General features: G+C 45.0%; 1 protein-coding gene across 1 annotated transcript; it reads right to left on the bottom strand.

Annotated features, from left to right (window-relative positions):
* TRIM41 (tripartite motif containing 41) lies at positions 1-24,230 on the bottom strand. Its single transcript, XM_087708610.1, has 6 exons — positions 22,715-24,230; positions 21,491-21,586; positions 20,345-20,575; positions 17,623-17,645; positions 2,796-2,923; positions 1-1,985 (listed from the first exon to the last, which is right to left on the bottom strand). Exons 1-6 carry the CDS (start codon positions 23,630-23,632, stop codon positions 1,465-1,467), a joined length of 1,917 nt encoding a protein of 638 aa, XP_087564736.1. The 5' UTR covers positions 23,633-24,230; the 3' UTR covers positions 1-1,464.
* Positions 24,231-25,972: the final 1,742 nt, after the last annotated feature.

The raw sequence follows: 25,972 nt of genomic DNA on the forward strand, positions 1-25,972 counted from the left end.
AAAGCTTTTAACATTTAATTGTTTATTACTTTATCTCGCAAGCTTTTCACAAAAAAGTAGATTTCCTTTTAATATTGTTAGCAAAAAATAGTTTAGAAGCAGCTCTGTCAAGCCAAAAAGAATTTAAAAATACCCGACATATGGCTGGCATAGCTAAAGCCTTCAGAGGTTCAAGGCTCCACAGTGAAGGCTAAAACTAGTGAATGACTAAAATAGGTTATTTAAAGCAGATAGTGAGAAGACAGGATGAGTAAGATAGCAATAATGGGATCTTAGCATCTGATGGGATAGCACACATACATCTACAATCATGACTGACATTCAACAGCTCAACAGCACTAGGTACTGTCATTGCTCCAAATGGCCAGCATGACATTTTAGAATAGATAAATGGCAGGAAAGATAGAAAAGAGCATCAAAGATTAAGAGACAGTTCAAATGGAACATTACATGAAACAAGCGTAAAGAAGAACATGGGACAGAACTTGCAATTGTTTTTTTTTTCCAAAAGGCTATTAGTAAATTGCAAAAACAGGAAATCAGAATATTGCATTGGAGCAATTGAAGAGGAATAGTAGCATTAGGAATCTCTCAAAAACGTAATAATTTACAGATCCTTACTTTAAAATGCAAAGCTATTGTGAGGGCTACAGGAATCTGGGCTGTGGTGACAACAACACGGACGTAACACTAGGGTTATTGATTTTCCAGATGTTATTGAATCACAACTCCTATATCCTTCAACATAGGCTATGATTGCTGGGGCTCTTAGAAACTTTCCTTCAGTAAGATATGGAGGGCCACATGTTCTTTATCCCAGCTGAAGCATGGACTTTGATCGAACCCCAAGAACATATTGGAACAGTCCTCTTGTCTGATCAGGGGAATTCAAAACAGAAAAGTTATCACACGTAGGTCTATTGTTTAAGTTGTCAAAGCCTGACTATAAAGTTTTGAGTAATCTCAAGACAGTCAAGAACAAGCCTTGGCTTGCTTAACCCAAGTCAAAAAGCCATGGGAGGTCCCACCAATCATTATAATTGCATGCTCAATAAAGTCTAAGTTCTCTTTTGAGACTTGGAAGGTCGGGGTCTCAGCTATCTAAAGATGAGAATAGTATAATCAGGTGACGTGTGATCATACCCCAAAAGTATAAGGAAAGAGAAAGAAGCAGGTCTCCCTCTCCCTCCCTCTCTCTTGCCAAAATGGATCTGAACCATAAGCAAGATAAAATCAGACCCATGACCTGGTCAAGTACCAGAGAAGTAGAACTGTGCAAAACTGAGCTCACTGAAGGGAAGAATCCCTGTCAAAAGGAATCCAATATAAGAGCTAGATAAGGAATCTACCAAAGTCCAAGGATGATGGGAAACTCTTATCAGCATAATTTGGTGGGGAGTGGGGGTGGGATGAAGCAGAGGCCTCAAGGGATAAATTCAGCCATATGCAATAGCCCCAATGGCATCAATTGCAGATTTTTATGCGGGTCCCCTTAGAAAGAATGCGGAAAAAGGGGAAGATGCGCTCATGAAATGAAGCATTGAAGGTGTGAATATGAGCCATGTTTTCAGCATTGTAGAATCCTAGCTGGCCTCGTTCATAGTCAAGGTAGACACAAAAGCGCCGTAATTTCTCAGCTGGAGAGAGGGATGTCTGCTCAGTGCTAGTCAAAGCCTGGTACTTCTTACCGTTGGTTCCTACACACCAGATCTCCCGTTTCTGGTGGGAACCACTGCTGGACTTCTCTTTTCGTCTGGCCGATTCGCGGGCTGCCCCTACAGCCCACCCTCGCCGGCCACCCACCTCCACTTCCCAGTAGTGGCGACCGTACGTAAAGCCCTGCAAGGCCAACACACAGTAGTCGGAATCAAAGCGTTTTGGGTTATCCGGCAGATCCCGCCAACGTTCCCCAAGTCGGACGCTGCGACAGTCTGAGGAAATTGTGAGCCGTGGATGAGCTGTTTCAGGGTCCAGAGTCAAATCCACTGTAAGAGAGAAAAAAAGAGCAAAACGGTTTAAATAGGGAGCAGAACTTTGGTCTCTGTAACAGTGTTATTCAAAATTTGAAGATGTGTGGATTTCAACTCCCCAAATTCCCCAGCCAGTATTTGTGAAGTTTGAGAAACACTCATCTATTTGAACTCCTGCAAAACACTAGGGTAGGTCTAAAAAGAAAAGGTTTTCACAGCATGGATTATATGAATTGCTATTTCTGCAGTTTCTATTCCTCTTCTAATGACATTTTTACAATAAATAAATTCTTAGCTTCCATTGCACAGTGGATGTATACATCTGTCAGGTCCCTTAGATCCCTATCAGGACACTGCCATTCTGGCAGGGAGGTGGGTCCTGGATGCTCCTTTACAAACCTCTTTCCTGTTTCTGGTCTTCCTGTCACTTGGGAAAAGCAAGGGGAGGGATTGGCCTGGGGCCATTTGTTTTATCTCAGCTCCAAAAGAATGGGCAAAGCGGCACCATGAGAACAGCTTCTTATCCACCTTCTCAGCTCGAGTTGTTCTCACAACTTTGCACCTGTGGATTAGCTCACCTTGGACTGGACATAGGTTAAACGTTGCAGAAAACCCCTCCCTATTGGGAAGGAACTTCAGATCCTGCCTTGCTTTACTTGCTATCACTTTCTCTCAATAAACATTTTCTTTTGAAATAATGCCTGATTCAAGAGTTCTGCTTTCTTGAAGAGAGAGGAGAGGTAAGTACGTACAACATGTCTAGGATCAAATGTATTTTTCTCTGCATGTCTAACTGCAGGAGAAAAGCATCTGTTACTTCCTTACCTTGAGGGGCTTTGCTAAAGACTTTCTCCATTTTCTTCATTAAAACATCTATAAGGAAGTAGTTTCGGTATTTCTTTCCTGTGTCCACTGGCAGCATCTCTGGATCTTGGAATGTGATATTCTCACACCTGACAAAGGGACCATATAGAGAGTAAACATATAAGACAAGATAAATGGCATGTCAGCCAAGTCATCCGCATCATCCAAGGCTGCCATTCAGGTGTGCTGGGTTCCTACCGTTATCCAGCTGCTCCTCCGTTCTGGCTGCATGGGACTGCTGGAGTCTCGCTGCTGTCAGGCTTGAAAGCCATATTTTCCTTTTTGGACTTTAGGCCTGCCACACTTTCTATTATTCTATTATGCATTTTCTATTGTGGGAAAGTGGGAGGGGGGAGTTGGGTGATATGTAGCCATAACAAAATTCTTTCTAGAAAGCCAAGGACATCCTTTGTCTCTACACCTGGCTGAAACTGGATGGGTGGAAGCTGCAAGCGTGGCAGGGGAAGATTGGACCATGTGATGGATTTGTGGGTTTAGGGGCTGGATCTTGAACTTTCAACTGGGTGGGAAAAATTGGAAGCTTTCAGATTCGGGTTTTCCCAGGTGGAACAACATGACTCTCTTAATAAATTGGAACTTTGAGGAATGTTTTGGTTTGGACACTGATTTACTTTTGGATGCTATTTGGAACCCTGACATTAACCCGAATCTCCTTTAAAATACTTCACCAGCTACCCTGAACCTTGGGGTGCTGTTCGGGGTCCTGAGCCCCATCATCGACCCGAACCCGGGCGACACAGGGAAGATGGAGGAAGAGAAAAAATCCACCGAGGGAGCCATATATGACGGCTCGGTGATCTATGTCGAGACCATCTACTCGCCTTCCCAAGCTGTGGGGGAAGCTGTGGAGCCCGCAGAGAGGGAAAACCAGCTGGGATCCCAGCGCAAAGAGCTGGTTCCTGAGCAAACCTCGTAGCCGGACCATACCCTGCAGAGCGAAGCCGTGGGAGTCACCTCCCCTATGGAGATGCTGTTGGAGCCACAGACGGGTGCGATATCAGCCTCAGCCCATGAATGGAGGCTGCCAAAGCAGACACCAATCCGGCACTCTGAAGATTGGGGATTCCCACCACCGTCACACAGTCAGTCGCTGGCCGGCCTTCCAGATCAATTCAGACAACTTAACATGAATGGGGCGACTGCTTGCTTTAGCACCGAGCCCCTCAGGTGGACTCTGGCCCAGCCAATGTTCACCTTCTCGGGTCGAGACTCCGTAGTGCTCCGGAATTGAGATACTTGCTCATTCCACACAGTAAAAAGCGGGTCAGCCCACAACCTCGCCACTGGAACAGGACCAATAGCAGCCCCCCTTAACCCCAGGGTACAGAGGACCCAACACCAGGGCTGGAGGGGTCAACCTAGCCAGCTGGTGACCAGCCCACAGCAGAGTTTTGGGCGGATTCCAAACCCAAACCAATTGCCAGCAAGTGGGTTGCCGCCAGTGAATAAAATTCCGGCGGGATGGGCTTTCTACCCCGGCCAAGGATGGTGCAGTACCAGTGGACACCAGCCCCTTCTGCAAGTGGCACCAATGCAGGCGTCTGGGGCATTCCAACCCCAAGCTGCTATTCCCCAGCAGGTCCCTGCCCAGCAGCAGCTGCCAGGATTAGCGCCGCAAGGGGAGAGGGGTCCATCCCCAAGTGCCTGCCCAATCGCCTGCACAAATCCAGGCTCCAGCCCCACTGGCTCCTTCGCCTCCCTGATTTTGGGCGACGTTTCATGGGACTTCTGGAAAGCTAGCCTATTTCCTAAATCAAGTTTGGGTACACATCAACCAATATGGAAGTCAATACCCTTCCGACCAGGAACTAGTTTTGGCCATAATGGAAGGAATGAATGAGAGGGATGTGTCCAAGTAGGTAGTGGAGCTCCACGATGAAGCAGCTCCTAAATTGGAAGATGCTGATGGATTTGTTCAACTGATGCAAATCAGATTTAGCAGTGTGGCCGAACATGTGGAAGCAGAAGCGGAAATCCAAGGGTGAAAGGCAAGATGGCTGAAAGAACTAGTGAAAGAACTAGTGCGGCAATTTAGGAAACTGGCTGAAAAAGTACAAGACTGGCCAGAGCGATTCCTAATCCATATGTTCAAGAATGTCTTAGATCCCGAACTGAGAAGGGTGTGCCGTATCTGAGGGGTGCTGGAACACATCCAGAATTGGTACACCACCACAGTTATGCTGAACCACGACCTTCACCCTCACCGAAAGCCGACCACTGAAAAGCCAGCTAAAATACCCTTGGGACGCCAAACCCAAATGAAGCAAGCCGAGCCGCCTATCCAAAAATCGTCTGGAGCAATAAAGTGCTACAGGTGTCGCTAACATGGGCAGAGAGCGTCAGAATGTTTGACCCTGGCCCCAGCCCCACAAGCACGTACTTCAGCCACTAGTGGGATGAAGAGGGCCCCACGAAAACTACCTGAAAAGAGTCATCTTGCTCACCAAACGGATGAAGCCTCTCCCCAGCCTGAGGAGACAGAGAGTCCAACAGAGGGTGAAACCCCTCCAGGCTCAGAGAAGGAAAACAGCAACAAAGACGACCTGATGAATATGCTTTTCTTCTGAGGGGAGGCTGCTTGTCAGGCTTGAAAGCCATTTTTCTCTTTTTGGACTTTAGGCCTGCCACACTTTATATTATTCTATTATGCATTTTCTATTGTGGGAAAATGGAAGGGGGATTATAAAGAATTGGGTGATATGTAGCCATAACAAAAAATTTTCTAGAAAGCCAACATCATCCTTTGTTTCTACACCTGGCAGGAACTGGATTGGTGGAAGCTGCCGTGTGGCAGGGGAAGATTGGACAATGTGATGGATTTGTGGGTGTAGGGGCTGAATTTTAAACTTTCAACTGAGTGGAAAAACCTGGAAGCTTTCAGATTCGGGTTTTCCCAGATGTGCCAACATGGCTCTCTTAATAAATTGGAACTTTGAGGAATGCTTTGGCTCGGACTCTGATTTACTTTTGGATGCTATTTGAAACCCTAACAGCTGCCTTCCTCTCTGGTTCAGCATGGGGGAGTTCTGGAGTAGCTTTGGCGTGCCGCAAATCTGCTTCTGCGAGCCGCCGGACAGCTGGGATAGCAGCCACCATTAACTGCAAGACAGGACCACTAGGAAGCATGACTCAAATGTGATCAAGGCTTAAGAAGGAGGTGGGCATTGCTGACGTTCCTGGAGGCATGTCCGAATGCCAAAATTACACTATTCATTAATGGACGGAGGAACAGACCAGAGGGGAGAAGGTTGAATAGGGAGTCTTTGATTGCATGCATGTAGGACACTGGTGATGGACTCAGGGGGAGGGAAGACAGAAAACATGGGAAGGATTTGTCACAAGGGTGTTGGGTGGGGCCAAGGGGATTGGCTTATAAGGTGGTAGGAGCATGGAGCAGCAGCTCCAACAATTATTCCATTTTTCAAGAATTTAGTGGTCAGTTAGTACTGGTGCGATAAAGAAGCATTCAAACCAGGAATGGTGTCTTGGTTTTTTTGTTGTTTCATTGGAACCTTCAGCTCACTTTACTTCTACTTATGATGGCTGAAAGTACTGTCTTGGGACTGGAGGCAATAGATTTGGAGGCGTCTGATACTACCACGAAGACAACTGTGGTGGAGGCTGGAACAGCAGAGGTGGTGGTGAAGGACATATGTCCAAAGGAATGCCCTGAATGCCAGGTTCCATGTGAAGATCCTGGGCGATTGGCTGAGGGTCGGGATGGTAAAGCAACATGGTGGCTGGGACCTTTGGATACTGGGAACTCTCGGGGGTTACCTGTCTCAGGACCTGTGCTGACCCCTTTGGGAACACATTTTTCCAATGGAGAGAAAGGCACATTTCAATTGACGACAAATGGAACTACTCCACAGCAGTGGGCAGCCAAACCATCGAGGCTTTATAAGAAATGTTTGAGGCTGCAGGGTTTGGAGGTCCAGTGCAGAGTAGTCTTTGGCATGATACACCCCCAGCATTTCGTCCTCCGCCTAAGTCTTGCCAGTTGAGAGGGCGTCCCGCAAGAGAATTCCGGTCCCTGGGAGAAGGCATGAGGCGCAGAGCCTCTAAGAGCAGCTGTCCAGTGTCCATCCACAGAATCTGTACGGGCTGGTCAGGATACTCATGGGTTGGGGTCCGCTGGAGTGAGACCAGGAATTATAAGACCCATCCCTCACTTGGCCAACCAGCAGCGGGTATAGGCCCGATGCCAGGATCCTCCTGCATTAAGAGCAACATTTAACTGGAGTTTGGGGAATGTGGCTTTGTTTATCAAACAAGTATTAAACCACATGGACAGGTATGGGCACCAGTTCACCTCCCAATGGGACCGAGTGATGACTGTAACAGTAGTATAGTATGAGGTTGCGGAGTGAGTGGCCGATCTTTATGGCGACCACGTGGCAGAACTGGAGGACCTAGGTCTCTCCTTAACTGTGCTGCAGGAAAGGTTTGAGGACGGGAGTAGGTTGTTACAGGTGGAGGGGGACCTGCTGGTTATCAAGCAAAGAGGTAGGCTAGTTAAGGAGTACATTCGAGATTTCCGACATTTAGCCGGCAAGGTACGAGGATGGCCTGAATGGTTAGTTATACATCAATTTAAGGGGGGGGGGGGGGCTTGATCGGACATTGTGACAAGCCTTCTTGTGTCAGGGGTTACCCTATCACTTCAGGTTGCAACTGAATTGTAGTTTTGAGATGACCGTCTCTAGGGCTCCAGAGGACAGAAGCCTAATCCTTGACCTATGGGTCCATTACAAAACCACCATCGAGTCATGGGATTCAGACTTCATTGGCAAAACCCCTGCCACAGCGCCGACTCAAACTTGGGTGGCATAAAGACTAAAGGAAGATGGAGGAAGAGAAGAAACCCACAGGGGAAGCAGCAGATGACAAATTGCCTATCTATCTTGAGACCATCTACGTGCCTTCCCAAGCCGTGGTGGAAGCTGAGGAGGCCTCGGAAAGGGAACGCCAGCTGGGAGCCAGGCACAAAGAGCCAGCTCCAAGGCACACCTTGCAAGCGGACCTGGTTCCGAAAGACGGAGCCTCGAGATTCACCTCCCCTAAGGAGTGGCTGTTGGACTCACAGATGGATACAGGATCAGCCCCAACCCATGAATGGAGGGGAGCAAAGCAAACGCCAACCAAGCACTCCTAAGATTGGGGATCCCAGCCACTGTCATGCAGTCAGTCACTGACTGGCCTTCCAGACCACTTTGGACAGTTTAACGTGAGTGGAATCAACCCTTGCCCTAGCTCTGAACCACCCAGGTGAACTATGGCTCAACCAACATTCGCCTTCTCGGGTCAAGACTACACAACGCATTGTAGTGGGAATTTATGCTCCTTCCATACAGCAAAAAGCGGGTCAGCCCAAAACCTTGCCACTGGAATGAGACCAATGGTAGCACCCCTTCACCCCGAAGCACAGATGGCCCATCAACCAGGATAGGGAGGTCAACCTAGCCAGCAGCAAAGCGTTTGGGGGATTTTTTCCCCTAGCCAGCCACCCATGTTTGGGTTGCAGCCAGCGAGTCAAGTTCCACTGGGGTGGGCTTTCTTCCTGGGCCATGGATGGGTGCAATACCAGTGGATGCCTACCCCCCCTTCAACAGATGGTACCGATGCAGACGATTGGGGTGGTTCAACCTTAAGTAGTGACTCCTCAAGTGGTTCGGGCCCAACCGCCACTGCAGGGGTAATCCCAAGCTGCAATGCTCCAACAGGTTCCTGCCCAACAACAGCCACCAGGAGCAGCGCCGCAAGAGCCCTCCCAGCCCCAAGTGCCTGCCCAACCGCCCGTGGAAATCCAGGCGCCAGCCCCGGTGACTCCCACGCCTCCCCGATTTTGGGCAATGTTTGATGGGACCCTTGGGAAGCTAGCCTACTTCCTAAATCGAGTCAGGCACACATTGATCAATTTGGAGATCAATACCCTTCCAACCAAAAGCTGGTTTCAGCCATAGCAGAGGGGATGCACGAGTGAGAAGCGTCCGAATGAGTAGAGGAGCTTCACGACGAGACAGCTCCTGAATTAGAAGACGCCGACAGATTTGTTCAACTGATGCGGATCCGATTTAACAATGTGGCTCAACATGTGGACGCAGAAGAGCAAATCCAAGGGTTGTGCCAGGCCATCTGTCCCGGAATTAGTTTGGGAGTTTAGAAGGGCGGCTGGAAAGCTACTGGACTGGCCAGAATGACTCCTTGTACACATGTTCAAGGATGCCCTAGATCCCGAACTGAGAAAGGCATGCAGCATTAGAGGGGTGCTGGAATGTATCCAGAATTGGTATACTACGGCAGTTATTTTGGATCATGAACTTCACCCCCATTGAAAACCTACCACTGAAAAGCCTGCTAGAAGACCTTTGGGCCGCCAAACCCAAACAAAGCAAGCTGAAACACCTTCCCCAAAATCAGAGGGAGCAATGAAGTGCTACCAGTGTGGTCAACACGGGCACAGTGTTGGAATGCTAGGACCCAACCCCAATCCCACAAGCAAGAACCCAAGCTGCCAGTGGAACAAAGAGGGCTCCACAAAAACCACCTGAACAAATTGAAGGAGCTGTTCCCACCAGACGGTGACTCCACCAGACGGTGAAACCCATCCAAGCTCAGAGGAGGAAAACAGCGAAGAGGACCCGATGGTAAGTGCAGCTATCCGTCCCTTTGCCATCAAAGCCAAACTTATAGTGCCCGAGATGGGGGTAGAAGGGGAAATTGAGGCAGTTGTTGACACAAATTGCACCCAGTGCTTAATTAGCATGTCCATTGTAGAGCACCTGGGAATACTCTCAAGATCCTTAGCCCATCCCATATGGTTTGAGCAAATCGACGGGACGCTGATCGGAGGGACCCTGGCCAAGCTAATCACCGAGTTGGTGAAGTTACAGATAGGGCGCCACCATGAACTCCTCAGATTCATCATAGCACCAAAAATGAATGAATCAATCATCTTGGGGCTTGCATGGCTGGACAAATGGGCACCTACCATAAAGTGGGAGGACGGCTATTGAAAGTTGACCCTAGGCATTGGGCCACTACACCCCATGAAGCCAGAAGGCCATCCGGGGACCATCATGCCCCTTAAAGCAGACAATCCAGAGCCTGCAGCCCCTGCAATAGACGCTAAACTTCCAGGCATCCAGCAAATTCCAAAATGAGCACCTTTACAAGGGGGTGCTTCTTTAGTTTGATGATATTCCTGTCTTTACGGAGACCTTAGAAGAGCACGTATAACTGGTGCAGCAAGTCCTGGAAAAAATTCTGGCTGCCAAGTGCTACGCAAAACTATCAAAGTGTGAATTCCACAAAACCTCCCTGGATTATCTTGAGAATCGTATTTCCAGTGAAGGGATAGAAATGGACCCAGGGAAAGTGAAAGCTATGCTAGACTGGGAACCTCCACCCACCCGCAAACAGCTACAAAGTTTCCTGGGATTTGCTAACTTCTATTGGCAATTCATCCCGGCTTTTGCCCTGACTGAACTGTTAAAACCAGAGCCATCCCCAACAAAGCCAAAGCCAAACCAACCTATTAGGTGGACAATGGACTGTAAAAAAGTATTTGAGAAATTAAACCGGCTCTTTGCTTTTCTGCAACATCCCGACCCAGAAAAGCAATTTATAATCCAGGCAGATCCTAGTGAAGTGGATGTAACAGCAGTGCTGTTGCAGAAGAATAAAGAGGGACAACTCTTGCCATGCGCTTATATCTCCCAAAAACTCGCTGCCACGGAAAGAAGGTGGGCCATTTGGGAGAAAGAAACCTATGCGGTCCGTTGGGCACTACTCACCTGGAGACATTTCCTAGAGGGAGAGGGAGTGCCATTTGAGGTCTGTACTGACCATAAAAACATCGAAGCCCTAAAAAGCCCCCATAAGCTGTCTCCAAAGCAAGTCTGCTGGGCACAATACTTCAGGAGATTTAACTTCGAACTGAAGCACATCCCTGCTGGGAAGAACTTACTGGAGGATGCCTTATCTAGGAAACTGCAGTATGACAGTCGGAGGGAGGAGGTGATTCATGCCATAATTCCTCCCAACCAAATGGCAGCTCAAGCCACCACCTGAGGCCAGACCAGAAGGCAGCCTACTCTCAGCCAAGACAAGCTGACCGCAGCAATGAAATCAGCACTGCCAACTGACCCCTGGCTCAACGACAACGAAGACATCCTGACAATGAGAGATAGCTTTGCCTGGAAAGGATCCAAACTGTACATCCCTGCGAACATGAGGCTGGAAGTACTACAGCGAAGCCATGACGCAAAGTTGGGAGGTCACTTTGGATTCCTAAAAACTCTCCACCTTGCCAGATGTCAGTTTTGGTGGCCTAAAATGAAAGTAGAAGTGGAAGACTACGCGAAAAGTTCTGCCACTTGCACAACCATGAATATACGGCCAAGCAAGCCCCCTGGATTACTGCAACAGGTGGCCAGCCCCAACTGACCATGGGAAGAGATTGCAATGGATTTCATTGTAGAGCTCCCAGAAAGTGGCGGAAATAAAATAATCTGGATAGTCATCGACTTATTTTCCAAGCAAGCTCATTTCATGCTTGCTCAGGATTACCATCTGCAAAGAAGCTAGCAAAGATGTTTGTCAAACACATTTACCGCCTACATGGAGTACCCAGGAGAATCATCTCTCACTTCAGGGTTCAATTCAGCGCCAAGTTCTAGAGGAAGTTCCTGAGGGCCATTGGGTCCACACAAGGACTCAGCTCAGCCTTCCATCTGAGCACAAACAGAGCAGCAAAATGCAATAGTTGAACAATAAATCTGTTATGTTACATTACCAGCAGGACTATTGGTCGGATCTGCTACTGTTCGCCGAAGGCGCATATAACAACACTGTCCACAGCAGTACTGATTTAACTCCTTTTCAAGTTATCAGCGGCATGGAATTTGTTTGCATGCCTAAACTGCCCAGAGGACTCCCTCCTCCATGTCTCTGACTGAATGGATGGACACTCTCAAAAAAGGGTGGGAGAATACGAAAAAAGCTCTGGCAGAGGAAGCAGAAAAGTACAAGAAACAAGCTGACAAGCACCCGTGTGGGGGATAAACTTTTCTTGTCTACCAAATACATAAGGTTAAGGATGCCTAGCAAGAAATTAGGGTCAAAATTTTATGTCCCTTCCCAATAGTGAAAATAATTAACCCAGTTACAGGTCAGCTACCCAGAATTTTAGGGAAAATTCACCCAGTCTTTCATTGTAGCTTACTGAAACCTGTGATTGGGTCTAATCTAAGACCTCTGACCCAACCAACCCTTCCTCCAGTGGTGATACAGGGAAAAGCTGACTATGAAGTGAAAAGAAATTTAGATTCTAGATTGTATAGAGGTCGTTTGCGATATTTAGTGCATTGGAAGGAGTACCCTTTGTTGGAAGCCTTACACAGGTGAAAAGGTGGAATGTAAAAGCTGAGAAGTTAGTAAAACAATTCCATGATAAATTTCCCGATAAGCAAACGGGCCCCTCTGGGGGGAGGGGGGTGATTAGTTATGCTTATGTTAACCCCCACATTATTCTCTTTTCAGGATACACTTTTCTTCTGAGGAGAGGCCGCTTGTCAGGCCTGCAGAATCTTTTCTTTGGGATCTTTGGCCTGCTACACTTTCTATTATTCTACTATGCACTTTGTATTGTTGAAAAATGGGAGGGGGGATTGTATGGCGTTAGATGCTATGTAGCCATAACAAAATTCTGTCTAGAAAGCCAAGGTCATCCTTTGTCTTTGCCCTTCTGCACCTGTCTGGAATTGGATGGGTGGAACTGCCAGCATGGCAGTGGGAGATTGGACCATGTGATGGACTTGTGGGCATGGAGACAAGATCTTGAACTTTCAACTAGGTGGGAAAAAATGGGAAGCTTTCAGATTCGGGTTTTCCCAGATGTGCCAACATGGCTCTTTTAATAAATTGGAACTTTGAACAATACTTTGCCTTGGGCTCTGATTTACGTTTGGATGCTATTTGGAACATTGACAGATTGCAGAGTAGAAATTCTCCCTGGACCTGTTCTACCAAAACCCAGAATGTATTCCATGACTCCGCAGCAGCTCAAGGAGATGAGGGCTTACATTGACAAAAATTTAAAACGGGGGTTTATCCAACCTGCCAGGTCAAGGATAGCAGCACCAGTCAGTCCTATTTCAGTAGATGAACAATGGGTGTCTTTGCTTATGTGTAGACTTTAGAGGACTTAATGCAGTGTGCATGGAACATTTCTATCTGCTTCCTTTGATGACGGATATGACCCAATTGGCAGAAGGGTGAGTTTTTACCAAACTAGATTTGAAAGAAGCGTATTACAGGGTAAGAGTGAAAAGCTGGGGCAGAAAGGAATATCACATTCAATTATCCCCTTGGTAGTTACCAGTTTCAGGTAATGCTCTTCGGGCTACAAGGCGCTCCTGCGGTGTTCATGCAGCTTATTAATAAGGTATTGCATGAACACCTCGACAACAGAGTTTTGGTGTATTTAGATGATATACTTATCTACCCCAAAACAATGCAAGAACATGTGATTTTAGTGCTTCAAATCCTCAAAAAATTATTGGACACCCGGTTATATGTGAAACTCCATATGGTTCAAATGTGAACTTCACCGGACCCAATAAGACTATCTTGGGTTTCATATATCCCAGAGAGGGATCAAAATGGACCCCCCAAAAGTCCAGGCAATGATCGACTGGCAGGCACCCAGAACACGAAAACAATTCCAAAGTTTTTTAGGATTCACCAATTTCTACTGCCAGTTCATCCTGTCGTTTGCCCAAGTGGCACTGCCACTTACTGACCAAAACATTTGACTAAAAAATCTCATCCTAGTTTTCCACTACAATGGGCACTTAAGTGTCAACATGCCTTTGAGCAATTAAAAACACTGTTTGCAAAGGAGCTGGTGTTGCAATATCCCCAGCCAGATGAGTCTTTTGTAATTCAGGCAGATGCTAGTGATGTAGCAGTGGCTGCAGTCCTCTTACAAAAGAACAGGGAGGGAATTCTCCAGCCTTGGGCCTACACCTCAAGGCAATTGTCCAAGACTGAGAGAAATTGGCTGATTTGGGAGAAGGAGGCCTTTGCAGTAAAGTGGGCGTTGACCACTTGGCGACATCTCCAAAAAGGTTTTTTTTTTTACCATTCGAAGTCTGGACGGATCATAAGAACCTAGAGGCCTTACAGACTCGACAGTTGTCGCCAAATTAGGTGAAGTGGGTGTTATATTTTTGTAGATTTAATTTCATGCTTCGGTAAAATACCAGCAGGAAATAATTCTCTGGTGGATGCACTGTCCAGAAAACCACAATATGACAGTGCCAGTGAGGAAATAGTACAAGCCATCATACTCCCAGGTGATTCCTAGGGAGACCTTGAGGCTCCAAAGTCCCAAATGTAACATGACTTACCTCATGAGAGGACATTACCCAGGCTATTCAGACAGCAGTTTTATACGGAGAATCAGTCCTTATTTATTTACAGAGATGGATTCGTATGGAAGGGTCAGAGGTTGTATGTGCCCTTAACTGTTCGGATAAATGTTCTAAAACAATGTCATGCTATCCGGTCCTTTGGTCACTTTGGATTTGTAAAAACCCTTCATCTTGTCAACCGCCAGTTTTGGTGGTCACAGATAAAAAAAGATGTAAAGGATTATGTACAAAGCTGTATGGTGTGTGCCACAACGAAGGTTCATCTTGATAAACCACTCTGTTACAAGCAGTGGCCAATCCTGTAAGACCATGAGACCAGATTGCGATGGTTCATCGTAGGTTTACTGGAAAGTAAGTGTCATAACGTCATTGGGACCATTATAGATCTGTTTTCAAAACAGGCTCACTTCATAGCCTGCTCAGGTCTCCCTTCCGCTAAGAGGTTAGCTACACTCTTTATAAAACACATATACCACTTGCATGGCATCCCACAGAGGGTTATATTGGATCATGGAGTCCAATTTATTGCCCGGTTTTGGAGGGAATTTCTGACCAGAGTAGGGTCAAGCCAAGGTTCGTTCCGCATTTTACCCAGCAACCAATGGGGCTGCAGAGAGAGCAAATGCTATGGTAGAGCAATACTTATGGTGCTACATACATTATCAGAAGGATGATTGGGCAGATCTCCTCCCATATGCTGAAGTAGCTTATAATAATACCGTCCATGGCAATACAGGATTCACCCCATTTCAGGTAATTACAGGTAAAGAATTTGTTCCAATACCTGAGTGTCCTAGAACACCACTAGAGGATATAGGAGTCCAAAAGTGGGCTGAGCAAACACAGCAGGTGTTGGCAAAAGTGCAAAATGCCTTACGGCAATCAGCTGTGGAGTATAAGAAACAAGCAGACAAAAAACGTAGGATGCAAAATCTTTTCTATGTAGGACAGCTGGTATCTATCAGCAAAATATCTGAAGCTCGATGTGTCCTGCAAAAAGTTAGGCCCTAAATATATTGGCCTTTCCCTATAAAACAGATAATCAATCCCGTAACTGTACGGTTAAAGTTGCCAAAGTTGTTATGTAAGACCCATCCGGTCTTTCATTGTAGCCTCCTACGACTGCTTAAAACAAGCCGAATAAGGGGCCCTCCAGCTGAACAGCCCAGTCCTGTTGTTGATGGGGGGGTAAACATTACGAGGTAGAGGAGATCTTGAATGCCCGGATGCGTGGGGGATACCTGTAATATCTGATACTATGAAAGGGTTAGCCTCTTGCTGAGGCAACATGGGTGCCTAGCTATGATGTCAATGCCCCACGATTGGCTACAAGATTCCACCGCAGGTATCCAGTGAAGCCGGGGCCATCTACCCCTACTCACCGTTGTCTTTGTGTTCCAGACACCAGCTCCATGGTAGAGAGGGCTGCATGTCAGCCTTGTCGTCTGCGTTGCCGAGACTGCCACTCGGGTATGCTGGGTTCCTACTGTCGTCCAGCTGCTTTTCGTTGCCCTGTTCCGGCTGCCGAGGACTGCTGGAGCCTTGCTGCCTTTCTCTCCGCTCGGCTCGGCATGGGGGAGTTCTGGAGCGGCTTCGGCGTGCCGCAAGTCTGCTTCCACGAAACAGCTGAGATAGCGGCCGCCATTATCTGCAAGCCAGGACCGCCAGGAAGCATGACGCAAGTGTGATCAAGGCTTACAGAAGAAGCATCCATTGTTGATGTTCCCTGAGGGCGTGTCCGAATACCGAAATGACACTATTCATTAATGGACGGAGGAACAGACGAGTGGGGAGGGAGTTGAGTAGGGAGTCTTTGGTTGCATGTATTCTTATAGGACACTGGTGATGGACTCAGGGGGAGGGAAGGCAGAACCCTGGGATTGGTCACAAGGCTGCTGGGTGGGGCCCAGGGGATTGACTTATAAGGTGGTGCGAAGCACGGAGCGGCAGTTCCAACAATTATTTCAAGAATTTGGTGGTCAGTTAGTACCAGTGCGATAAAGAAGCATTCAAACTAAGATTGCTGTCTTGTTTTTTTGTTGTTTCATCGGAATCTTGACATGGCAACCAGCAAGAAAAGCATTTAGTAAGTAGAACAGAAAATACAACATACTGGGACCTGATAAGTCTATTCCTAGGGTAACTCTGCTGCTACAGTAGTACTTTTCTAATTGTATAAGTTCTCCATATTATTTTCACACAGAAATGGACAAGAAGCCAGGAGATTAATTCATTAAAACTGTAGGAGAATGATTAAAAAAAAAAAACAGGGGAAAGATTTGTTGGCCCTCATCAAATCTATTTGCAGTATTGCACTCAAACTCTGCCCAATGCTTGAAGTTCAGTTCTGACAGGGCTTAGGCCTTCAGCCTTCCATCCTTCTGAGGTCAGTAAAATGAAGACACAGATTGTTAGGGGGCATTGTAAACCTCCCAGAGAGTGCTGTAAAGAATTATGGGGTAGTAGCAATGCCTTTGCTATTGTTCTCTCTACAGAATCAAACCATTCTGAACACATGCATATGAAGATTTTTTACTGGATCTACTTATTCTGTTCCCAATAAGGGAACAGTTGATTAGCGGCCAGGTCAGGTCTACCACATTAACAAACCAACTACTTTGCCACAAATACCATCCTTGACCACAATAGAGAGAAGTACTGAAATACTGCAATTCCTCTGGATCCTAGATTAGCTAGGGGTAGGCATTCTCTGGATAGTCCATGCACACAGAAAAGATATTAAGTGAACAGGTTTCCAGTAAATATTCTAATAAAATCTTTGAAAAGCCACAATTTTAGCTTCTTAAATTAACTTTGCTAATGATGTTTTAATGTAGTCTGATAGCCGCAGCAGCTAGACACAGCAAAATAATTATAGCTGCATGTTACCAGTTACACAATCTTTTGAGATGAAACTATTAAGATACTTCCACATATATTGCTCCCCCCCCCCCCATGGCCAAGCATAAACAAATGGATCTAGGTTTCCCAGGCAAACTGCCATACATGCATTAACCAACCTCAATGCTATTTAACTTCGAACATTGATCTATCCCAAGTTTTCATACCATTTTTTGAGGTGTGTGTCTTCCTGTTGATGGGCAAATAGTAAAAAACCCTCAACTAATACTAAACTCAAACCAAGTGAAAATATGATGAGATTTTCCAGATATTCTGAAGTACTCAGCCTGGTCATTTGCAGAATTGGCTCAAAAGTATTTGTGAAAAGCCATTACATTCTAAAGAGACTTTCAGATACAACCTGGCTAACAGTGAAGCACAAATTTCAGGAATGTAAACCAGAAATAACCAAAAGAAATTCAACCAACCTGACTAAAGTGCCTTTGAAGTCCTAGGGGGGGAAAAAGAAGAAAAGAGGTTAGGATGCTCATACACCTAGATGTTATAAAACACAACAAATAGATTGAAAGAAGACAACCGATTTTCTGTACAATTTCCTGTAGATGTTTTCTGGAAAGGGGCTTCTTGCTTTTTTGGGGAGGGGGTAATTTTGTGGGATTCCAAATCTTGTGTTTGTTGTCAAAAAGCTTTCTTTGAAGAAATACTACTTGTCAGGCTTCCTGACTTGAATGTGACAGATGCTACACAGATGCTTGACACTGTATGGCTAGATCAGGGGTCGGCAATCTTAAACACTAAAAGAGCCACAAAGGTCCTACCCGGAAGCCCCCCATTCAATTCTGGAGCCGACCAGAATTCCGGTTCCCCCACCAGAGAGTCTCCTCCTAGCGCGACATCCCTTTTCCTCTACCGGTCCTGAGAGTCCTATCAATTGTGGAGTTGACCAGCAACAGGGAGCCACAGCAGAGGGATGAAAGAGCCGCAGGTTGCTGACCCCTGGGCTAGATATATTGCATATCAGGAGGATTCACTTTAAACAGGTAATTGCCACCTTAGTATGAAACTGCTCATAGAACTTTGTTATTGCACCTGGGATAAGAGCACACACCCCCTCCCCAAGATCTGGATGGTTAAAATCCAGTTGCCCTTTCTGAAGGCATTAAAATTTTTGATATTACTCCCAGCATTAACCCTGACATCAAGCTACATTGCTTGATAGCATATTGTTGTTCCAGTGATCTGAAGTGGAATGGTGGTTTTTTTAACTCCAGGTATATTCTACACTATAGGTTTTGTTTATTTAAAATATTTGTATAGATAGCTGTTCATCCTAAATCAAATTCTGGATGTCTTATAATCAAACATGTACATAATGGAAACAAAAAAGAATAAAATCAACCATCAAAAAACAGAAAAACATTCTACTGCCATACTTCCCTGATGCAATCCACACGTTATCTTCCACTTTAACATCACACTATCCCAAAACTTGGGAAAAAGCCATGCCTTAAGTGCTCTCCTTATGCTATATACTGATTTTATAAACTTTAGATTTGGGGATTTTAAAAAAATCTTTATATGTCATCATCCTTTGGTGAGTGGGGCAAATATATAAATTATTTAAATAAATATCTCTTGCTGTTGAAATCTAAAATTTCTCTTTCAACCTTTCCTAAGCTTAAAGGAAACCTAACTTAGTGCTTCTCATAGTGCTCAGAGGCAGTAAGGACTGTTGACACAATCAGCATTCCTGCCCTCCCCTAGGAAACTAGCCTCCACACTTTGAGCATCATTTAAAAGTTTCATGAACTTCTTATATGATATATAGGTATTAATAAATCATGGGGACCTCTGATCCAGCCAGTCTTTCTTTCTCTCTATGGCTGCTCATCTCAAATTTGGCAGCTGACAATATGAAAACAAAGAATAAAAAAAAGATCAGAAAAACACACAGAAGCAGCAGAGGGGATAAAAAGGAATTCAAATCATAAATCAGTATAACAAATGCAGAGGCTCAGTCACTCCTCCAGACCCCCATTTCTTTAAGGCCTTATGGAAGGCTGAGAGGATCCCTGAAAATATCTTTGTGGCTCTAGCCCACTTTTGCTACCAGAACCACTCCAGCTTTGGAAAAATATTATCTGCTATCTAAATTAGCATGAAAATGATTTTTGTTATCTCCTACATTTAATAGCTCTCACCTCCTAACCTGTTTTAATTCAAATACAGATATAAAAAAGCCATTTCCACATATGTGTAATACCATCTAAATCATACAAACTAAAGTGTGGGACATCTAATTTAATGCAATAATCTGGACAGGTTACTAAGTTCTGGTTCTGTCCAGTTGAACAGAATATTAATCAAAACCCTTTCCAAAGTGAATGTCTGAATATCTACAATCCCCAATATATTATTCATCTGAGACTCCAGTTTTCAAACATATAATGTATCACATGTACTAAATTTAACACATTGCAACTTGAGAAACAATCATTGTAGGAAATTGTCCTAAACAGCTGAAAAAAAAATCCTTAAAATCCACAGGCATTTTAGCATTCATATTATAGACCATTTCCTATTAAACAATTGAGTGTTCAAATACAGTAAGAGGTGTTGTATCAGATACCCAGACATACTCCTGAAATAAAAATGGGAAATACTGAGAGGTCGGATTTTCTGTAGAGGTTATCTAATTATGCCATATTTTGGGCCCTTTCGTTAGGCTAGCAATAATGGAAGTGGAACATCCTTAGAAAAGAAACTACTTTCGCTAGTATCCTTAACTATCCCTAAAAAGCAGCCCGAAATCAGGCTGCCAAAATTCAGCTGCCAAAATTCAACTGCCAAATGTCAATAATACAATCTGAGGGTTCTAAGTTTGAAATCTCTGTTTCTCAAGGCTCAATTTCAACATTGCTTTCTTTAGGCATGTCTTTTAGTTAATTGTTATGCTCTTATTCTACAATCAGGATTGTTAAAATCATGCTTGATTTAGAAAACAAGCAGGATAGCTTTTAAAGCAATGCATATTCCACAGGGTACATTCTTATTTTTAACAGATTAAGCAATTCCAGGGCTTATATCTTTGTGTTTGTTCTTAATCAATATAAATATATATATAACAGGCAAGTATGCTTGGAACCAGTCACAAAAAGGAATCCAGGCAACTGGGAAAAGAGATTTTACCTTGAGCAGCTGCAAACCATCTTGCTTGCTCTTGTCTTCTGCTTCTGCAATAAGACGGCTTAGTGCAGCACCTTGCTCCTCCAGGTGAGAGATGTTGCTACTCTGGCTGCCTAGTAGTATCTCATAGCGATCTTCCAACTGGTGAAGCAGTGTAGCTTGTTCTCCAACCAGGAACTGATGCAGCCGCTCAAAGTCTGACTCAAACTCTTTCATATCAAGTTTCATCTTGTTCTGGGGCAGATGAAGAAAGGAACAAGAAGGCAACACTAAGAAGGTACACAGCCAAGATTTGGGATTATACCACTTTATGGCACAGAACATTAAATCTATTTCAGCTTCCTTAACGGGCAGCAGGACCAGATAATCCTGCCTGATTTTATAAATAACAGCAATCATAGCAATCTGTACAACTGGCAGATGCCATATCTGTGCTTGTCTATGATGGAAAGACAAAAAAATCTATTCCCACTTCCAAACTCATGCTTGAGGCAAAATCACAAGGAATAAATCAACCCCCACTGACTTTATTAAAATTCTTTCTTCATAAATGCTGTATGAATGTTTTAAATCAATAAAAACAATTCCAATCGTTATACAGTTTACAAGGAAAGAAATAAAAAATGACTTTCTACAAAGGAAGAGAACTCTGCTGATTTCAACTATTTTAAGCATTTTCTAGGCAGAACCTGAAATTCTACTTAACGTCACCTCTGTTTAGACCATGAAGAATACTAGAAATTAGAAGACGAGACCAATTCTAATACTGATGGACCCATATACCCTCAGACTGAGAGGAAATATGAGCAGATCCTCTGAGATATATTTAGAAGAATGGGATTGCACAATTCTCCTGACTGGCAGATAAAGCCATCTATATACTTTATAGTTAAAATCAGGCCTCTAAAATTCAGACTGAATCCTAGGCACGTCAGTTAAGAATCTGGGATTTCTACTTCTCTAAATCCTTTACTTCAGGATAATTTCAAAGGAATCATTTGCTTAATGCAAAGACGACCACACACTCTTAAGACCAAGACATTTCTTCACCAATCTTTATTAATAAAAATATACACTAAGAATAAGGTGATCCTTCAAAACAAGAGATTGATTGGAAATGTAAGAGAATTAAGGAAATATTGAAGTTACCTTGATATCTGTTATCTTCTCCTCTTCACTTGACTTCTGCTTCAGAACTGACTCAAGTTTCTTTTTCAACGGATCCAAGTGACCCTGGATTTTAGCCTAAAACAACCCGAATAACAAGAATGCCACAACTTAATTGTATTTATGTTTTACATTCATAAAAAAGCAGCTGGCAGAAACTTTTTTTGAAGTTCAAATCCAACGTCCAGAGAAATAAGTATTAAATCCTGACGTCCTGGTAACATAGTTACCTGTTCTGACCCCCCACCTGTGAACAAAATAGAACACAAGCGTGGCGGTTTGCCACTGTTCAATTACTGAGATAACGAATCCTTTGGATGGGAGCCCAGGCAACTCACGTTCAAGAGAGTAGCTCTGCAGCAACCCAGATAGTTCAAACGAAGCAACGCAGATAGTCCCAAACGAACAGACACGACTAGAATACAGAGATAGATTTTCTTAACTACTAATTTGAACGGTTGTGTCCTGCAAATGTCCCCTCCCAAAGCCTCACCTATAATCTCTCTTGGGAGGGGCCAATCAACCACCACCTGTGCTTAATCATCTGTGAGTCTGCCTAGGAGTTGCTGCTTCCCTTTCTCAGCCCTTCTCAATCTAGCATCAGGGACAAACTGCCTTTGATCCTGCCCACTGCTCCATGCCTCAGGCACCTCCTGGTGGCCAACCAGCCTCTCTGGTCCCTGCTCTGAGTCTGAACCCTGCACAGAGTCCTCCATATCGTCCAGGGCAGACTCATATGGTTCCTCGCTATCCGAGTCCATCAGCAGCTCAACCAGATCCTGCTGGGCCACAACAGTTACCACACTGTATTTGGATATTTCTGATGCAAACAGATTCCCTATCTTTAGAATACAGCTTTTACACAATTCCATATTTCTCTTATATCACTTAAAATTGTAGCTTCTATGGTTAAACGGGGAAATGAACTATATTCTGTTTTGACAAAAAATTACAGAGCAGCTAAATAAGAGAATGCTTACTAAATATCTTTTAGTGATCGATTTATATTTACATATTTAAATAAGCACATCACCCAGAGTTTTTTTCTGTAGGCAAAGCAGGGACTCCATATATATACTAGTATGTCACTAATGTTTCTCAAAGCCTGGAAAAATTTATAGTACTATAAATGCTTTTATAACACAGAAGGCTCCAACTTAACAAGATTACATAGTAGTATTTACACCATCTGGTTGTTTTCCATACCTTATATTCTTGCACAACTTCCTCTAGTGGCATAACACTGTGGTGTTTATGGGTTCGTGACTCTCTGCACACTACACAGATGGGCTCTTCATCTGCCTCACAAAAGAGCTTAAGTGGCTCCTGGTGTTTTTCACACAGGGCTCTTGGAGCATGACTTGCAGCTAAAATAGATGGCACCCCTGAGGAATCCCCTGCTGCCTCCATCTCCACCACATCAGCTGAAGTATTGGCAGGCTTCGGTGGTTGTGGATGCATCTGTCGGATGATCTGCACCATATTGGCCAGCTGAAGATTGGGTCGGAAATTGCGATGAGGAAAAGTTTTGCGGCACTGAGGGCAAGTGAAAGATTGTCGTTGTGGAGTAGGCGGAGTTGCCGGCACTGCATATTCTGCCATTTCATCTGGCTCTTCATCCATTACTTCCTCATCCTCATCATAATTATCAAAAAATAAATCATCCCCCATAGTAGAATCCCATATGTCCTGCTCCCAGTAGTCTCTGTCATCATCCTCCCAGGCATCTTCATCTTCATCATCGTACCCGTCCCTGGATACATCATCATCATCATCTTCCTCGTCGCCCATATCTCCATCATCTAAATAATCATTGTCCTCCAGGTCGTTCTCATCGTCGTCGTAATCCCCGTCTTCCTCAGGGCCCAGGTCATCGATCCCCCTATCATCATCATCATCCTCATCAGCCCTCTCCGAGCCAGAGGCTCCCACGTCGTCGCCTTCTTCCTCGCCACCCGCACCCCAAAGCTGAGTGATGCACACGCGGCAAAAGTTATGGCCGCATCCAATGGACACCGGGTCTATGAAGTAATCCAGGCAGATGGCACAGACGGCTTCCTCGTGGAGGGTAGCAACGGCGTTCAGAGGGGCGCCGGAGGTCCCCGCAGCTACTGCGGCTGCCATGGAGACCTCCAATGTCTCCACGCCCCGAAATACCAGAAACGCCGAACGGCCTAGTGTTTCCTCTCGGCCCTACCAGGGCTTCCAGCCCCTTCCCTGCTTGCTCGCCGCCGAAAAGCTCCCTCCCCAAAGATACTCGGGAGGAGGCCGCGGCACTCCACTTCGGCCCACGCAGCCCGCTCGGCCAATCCCGGGATCTGCCAGTCCTGCGAGGCTCCCTCCCTGCTCCCCAAGAGCTCGCGCCTTCCTTATCCTCGCTCCCCCTCAAGGGTCCCAACCGCCGGAACCAGGCTGACAGTCCGTAACCCTCGCCACCGACCGAACTATATCAAACTATGACCTCCCCCACCACTTCTCACACCGGAACTGAAAGAGAAAACCCGAGGCGTTCTAGACCGTCTGTTGGCTCCACTCTATGATACGGCGCCTCCTCTCGCGGGTGTCCCTAACGAATGCGCTGGGCTGAGTTTCGCGTTGCGAGGTCTGCCTGCCGCCCTCGTTGGGTTTTCGCGGCCCGTTTTAAACGAGCCCAATTGAAGCCCGTAACGATCTTCACAATCCCGATGTTTCCATGTCAGACGTCGCTATGGTCATTCGCCGGAAAATCCGGCTTTACAGGTTTCCGACAAATGGCACTGGAAGTCTGGATGCGCTCTGTATTGTTATTATTTTTAGTCTCTATGGTTGCGGAGGGTTTAGCTTTCGAGAGAGAGAGAGGAAGTATCGCGTGAAGAACGGGAGCCCTGTTGTTTCCGACCCCCTCCCCCAAATGCAGTGGCATTTGCTCCGTTCCTTTTTCTTCTTCCTCCTCCTCCTCTTCGTCTCCGCCTTTTTCTTCGGCCTCCCCTCCCCCTCTTCTTCCTCTTCTTCCTCCCAGTGGTAAATTTCCGAATAAAGGTTTATCTTTGGGTTACAGATTTAAAGACAACTTCTTTCATAAACATTATTTTATCTAAATACTTGGTTTTTCCTTAATCTTAGAACAACTCATTTAGCGGATAAAGGGAATTACATCTCCTTAAAGCTGTGTAGCATGTGACAACAAAGCAAAAATGGACTGTGAGGAAGCAAACATGGAAGAGAGAAATCTAGGTGGCAAAATCTTTCTCTTTAAAATTTCATGTCCCTTCACCATGTTTTGAACAAAGCACATATATGAAGGCAGATGGATTGATTATGTGCCACGCAATTAATGTTGGCTTAACAACCACATAAATAGGTGTTCATATGGAGGCAGATCTGATCATTATTATGAATAAAAATGGAAGTAAAGCATATGTTGGTGATATGTACAACAATCTTGGCAAGCCACCTTTCAATGTTGTTTCAGGTTAAAGGAACAAAATTGTCACACTCCAGATACAAATTACATAGTATGAATATCTCTGGATATTGTTGCAAGGGGTATTAAGAATATACTATGAGGTAATGTAGTTCATCTTGATATGTGATTATTATGACATGCCAGTTTTACTGTGTAGGAAGTTATCACCCAGCCCTCTCCCAGAAAAATGACATATCCTAGGAAATATTGAAAAGGCAGAATATTTCTCTGGATGTGAAAAGAAAGAGACATGTTTTAAAAGACAGAATAGCTGCCTGTAGCTTCCTGCCCATCCCCACTTTGTTAATGGGTCATTAAGAAGGCCAAGCTAGTCCACTTTACATAATAAAGACTTCTCCACTTCAGCCATAGGAAAGCATGATAATATTGGCTCTTTACTCAACTGACCACATGGCATCTGAGAACTCAAACAAACCTGGATTCAAAACACAGCCTAGAGAGTTGCCCCTGCATGGCCCCATGGGAGTCTGACAACCAATCAGAATACATTTCTTACACAGGAACAGAAAACAGAGAGGTGGGACTGAACAGGTTATAAAAAGCCTTAGCAAGCCCCTTCCTCACCCTTCTCTTCTTCTCCACCAACATTGAAGCATGTGATCACCTTTTCTGTTCAGGACTCAAGCCATGGGGTCCTGTCCAACAATAAACCATCTTTCCAAGCAGCCTCCATGTCTCCAGTGTCTTTTTCCCCACTTGGAGCCGAACCCAGAAGGACATTTCTTTCATCAACTGCAAGCTTGTACTGCAACAGGAGTTGTGGAGTTTTAGGCTTGAATGGCATACAAGGCCTTCTAGACAAATATAGATGGCAAAACCATGATATACAGGTAGTTCTCTACTTATGACCACAATTGAGCCCAAAATTTCTGTTTCTAAGTGAGGCATTTGTTAAGCAAATTTTGCCTCATTTTATGATCTTTCTTGTCACCATTGTTAAGTGAAACATTGCAGTTGTTAATAACATGGTTGTTAAATGAATCTGGCTTCCACATTGA

This window comes from Thamnophis sirtalis, unplaced genomic scaffold, assembly GCF_051295495.1.
Source record: "Thamnophis sirtalis isolate CommonGarterSnake01/CBP01778 unplaced genomic scaffold, rThaSir2_p1.2 scaffold_3, whole genome shotgun sequence".
In the NCBI taxonomy this organism is placed as follows: Eukaryota; Metazoa; Chordata; class Lepidosauria; order Squamata; family Natricidae; genus Thamnophis; species Thamnophis sirtalis.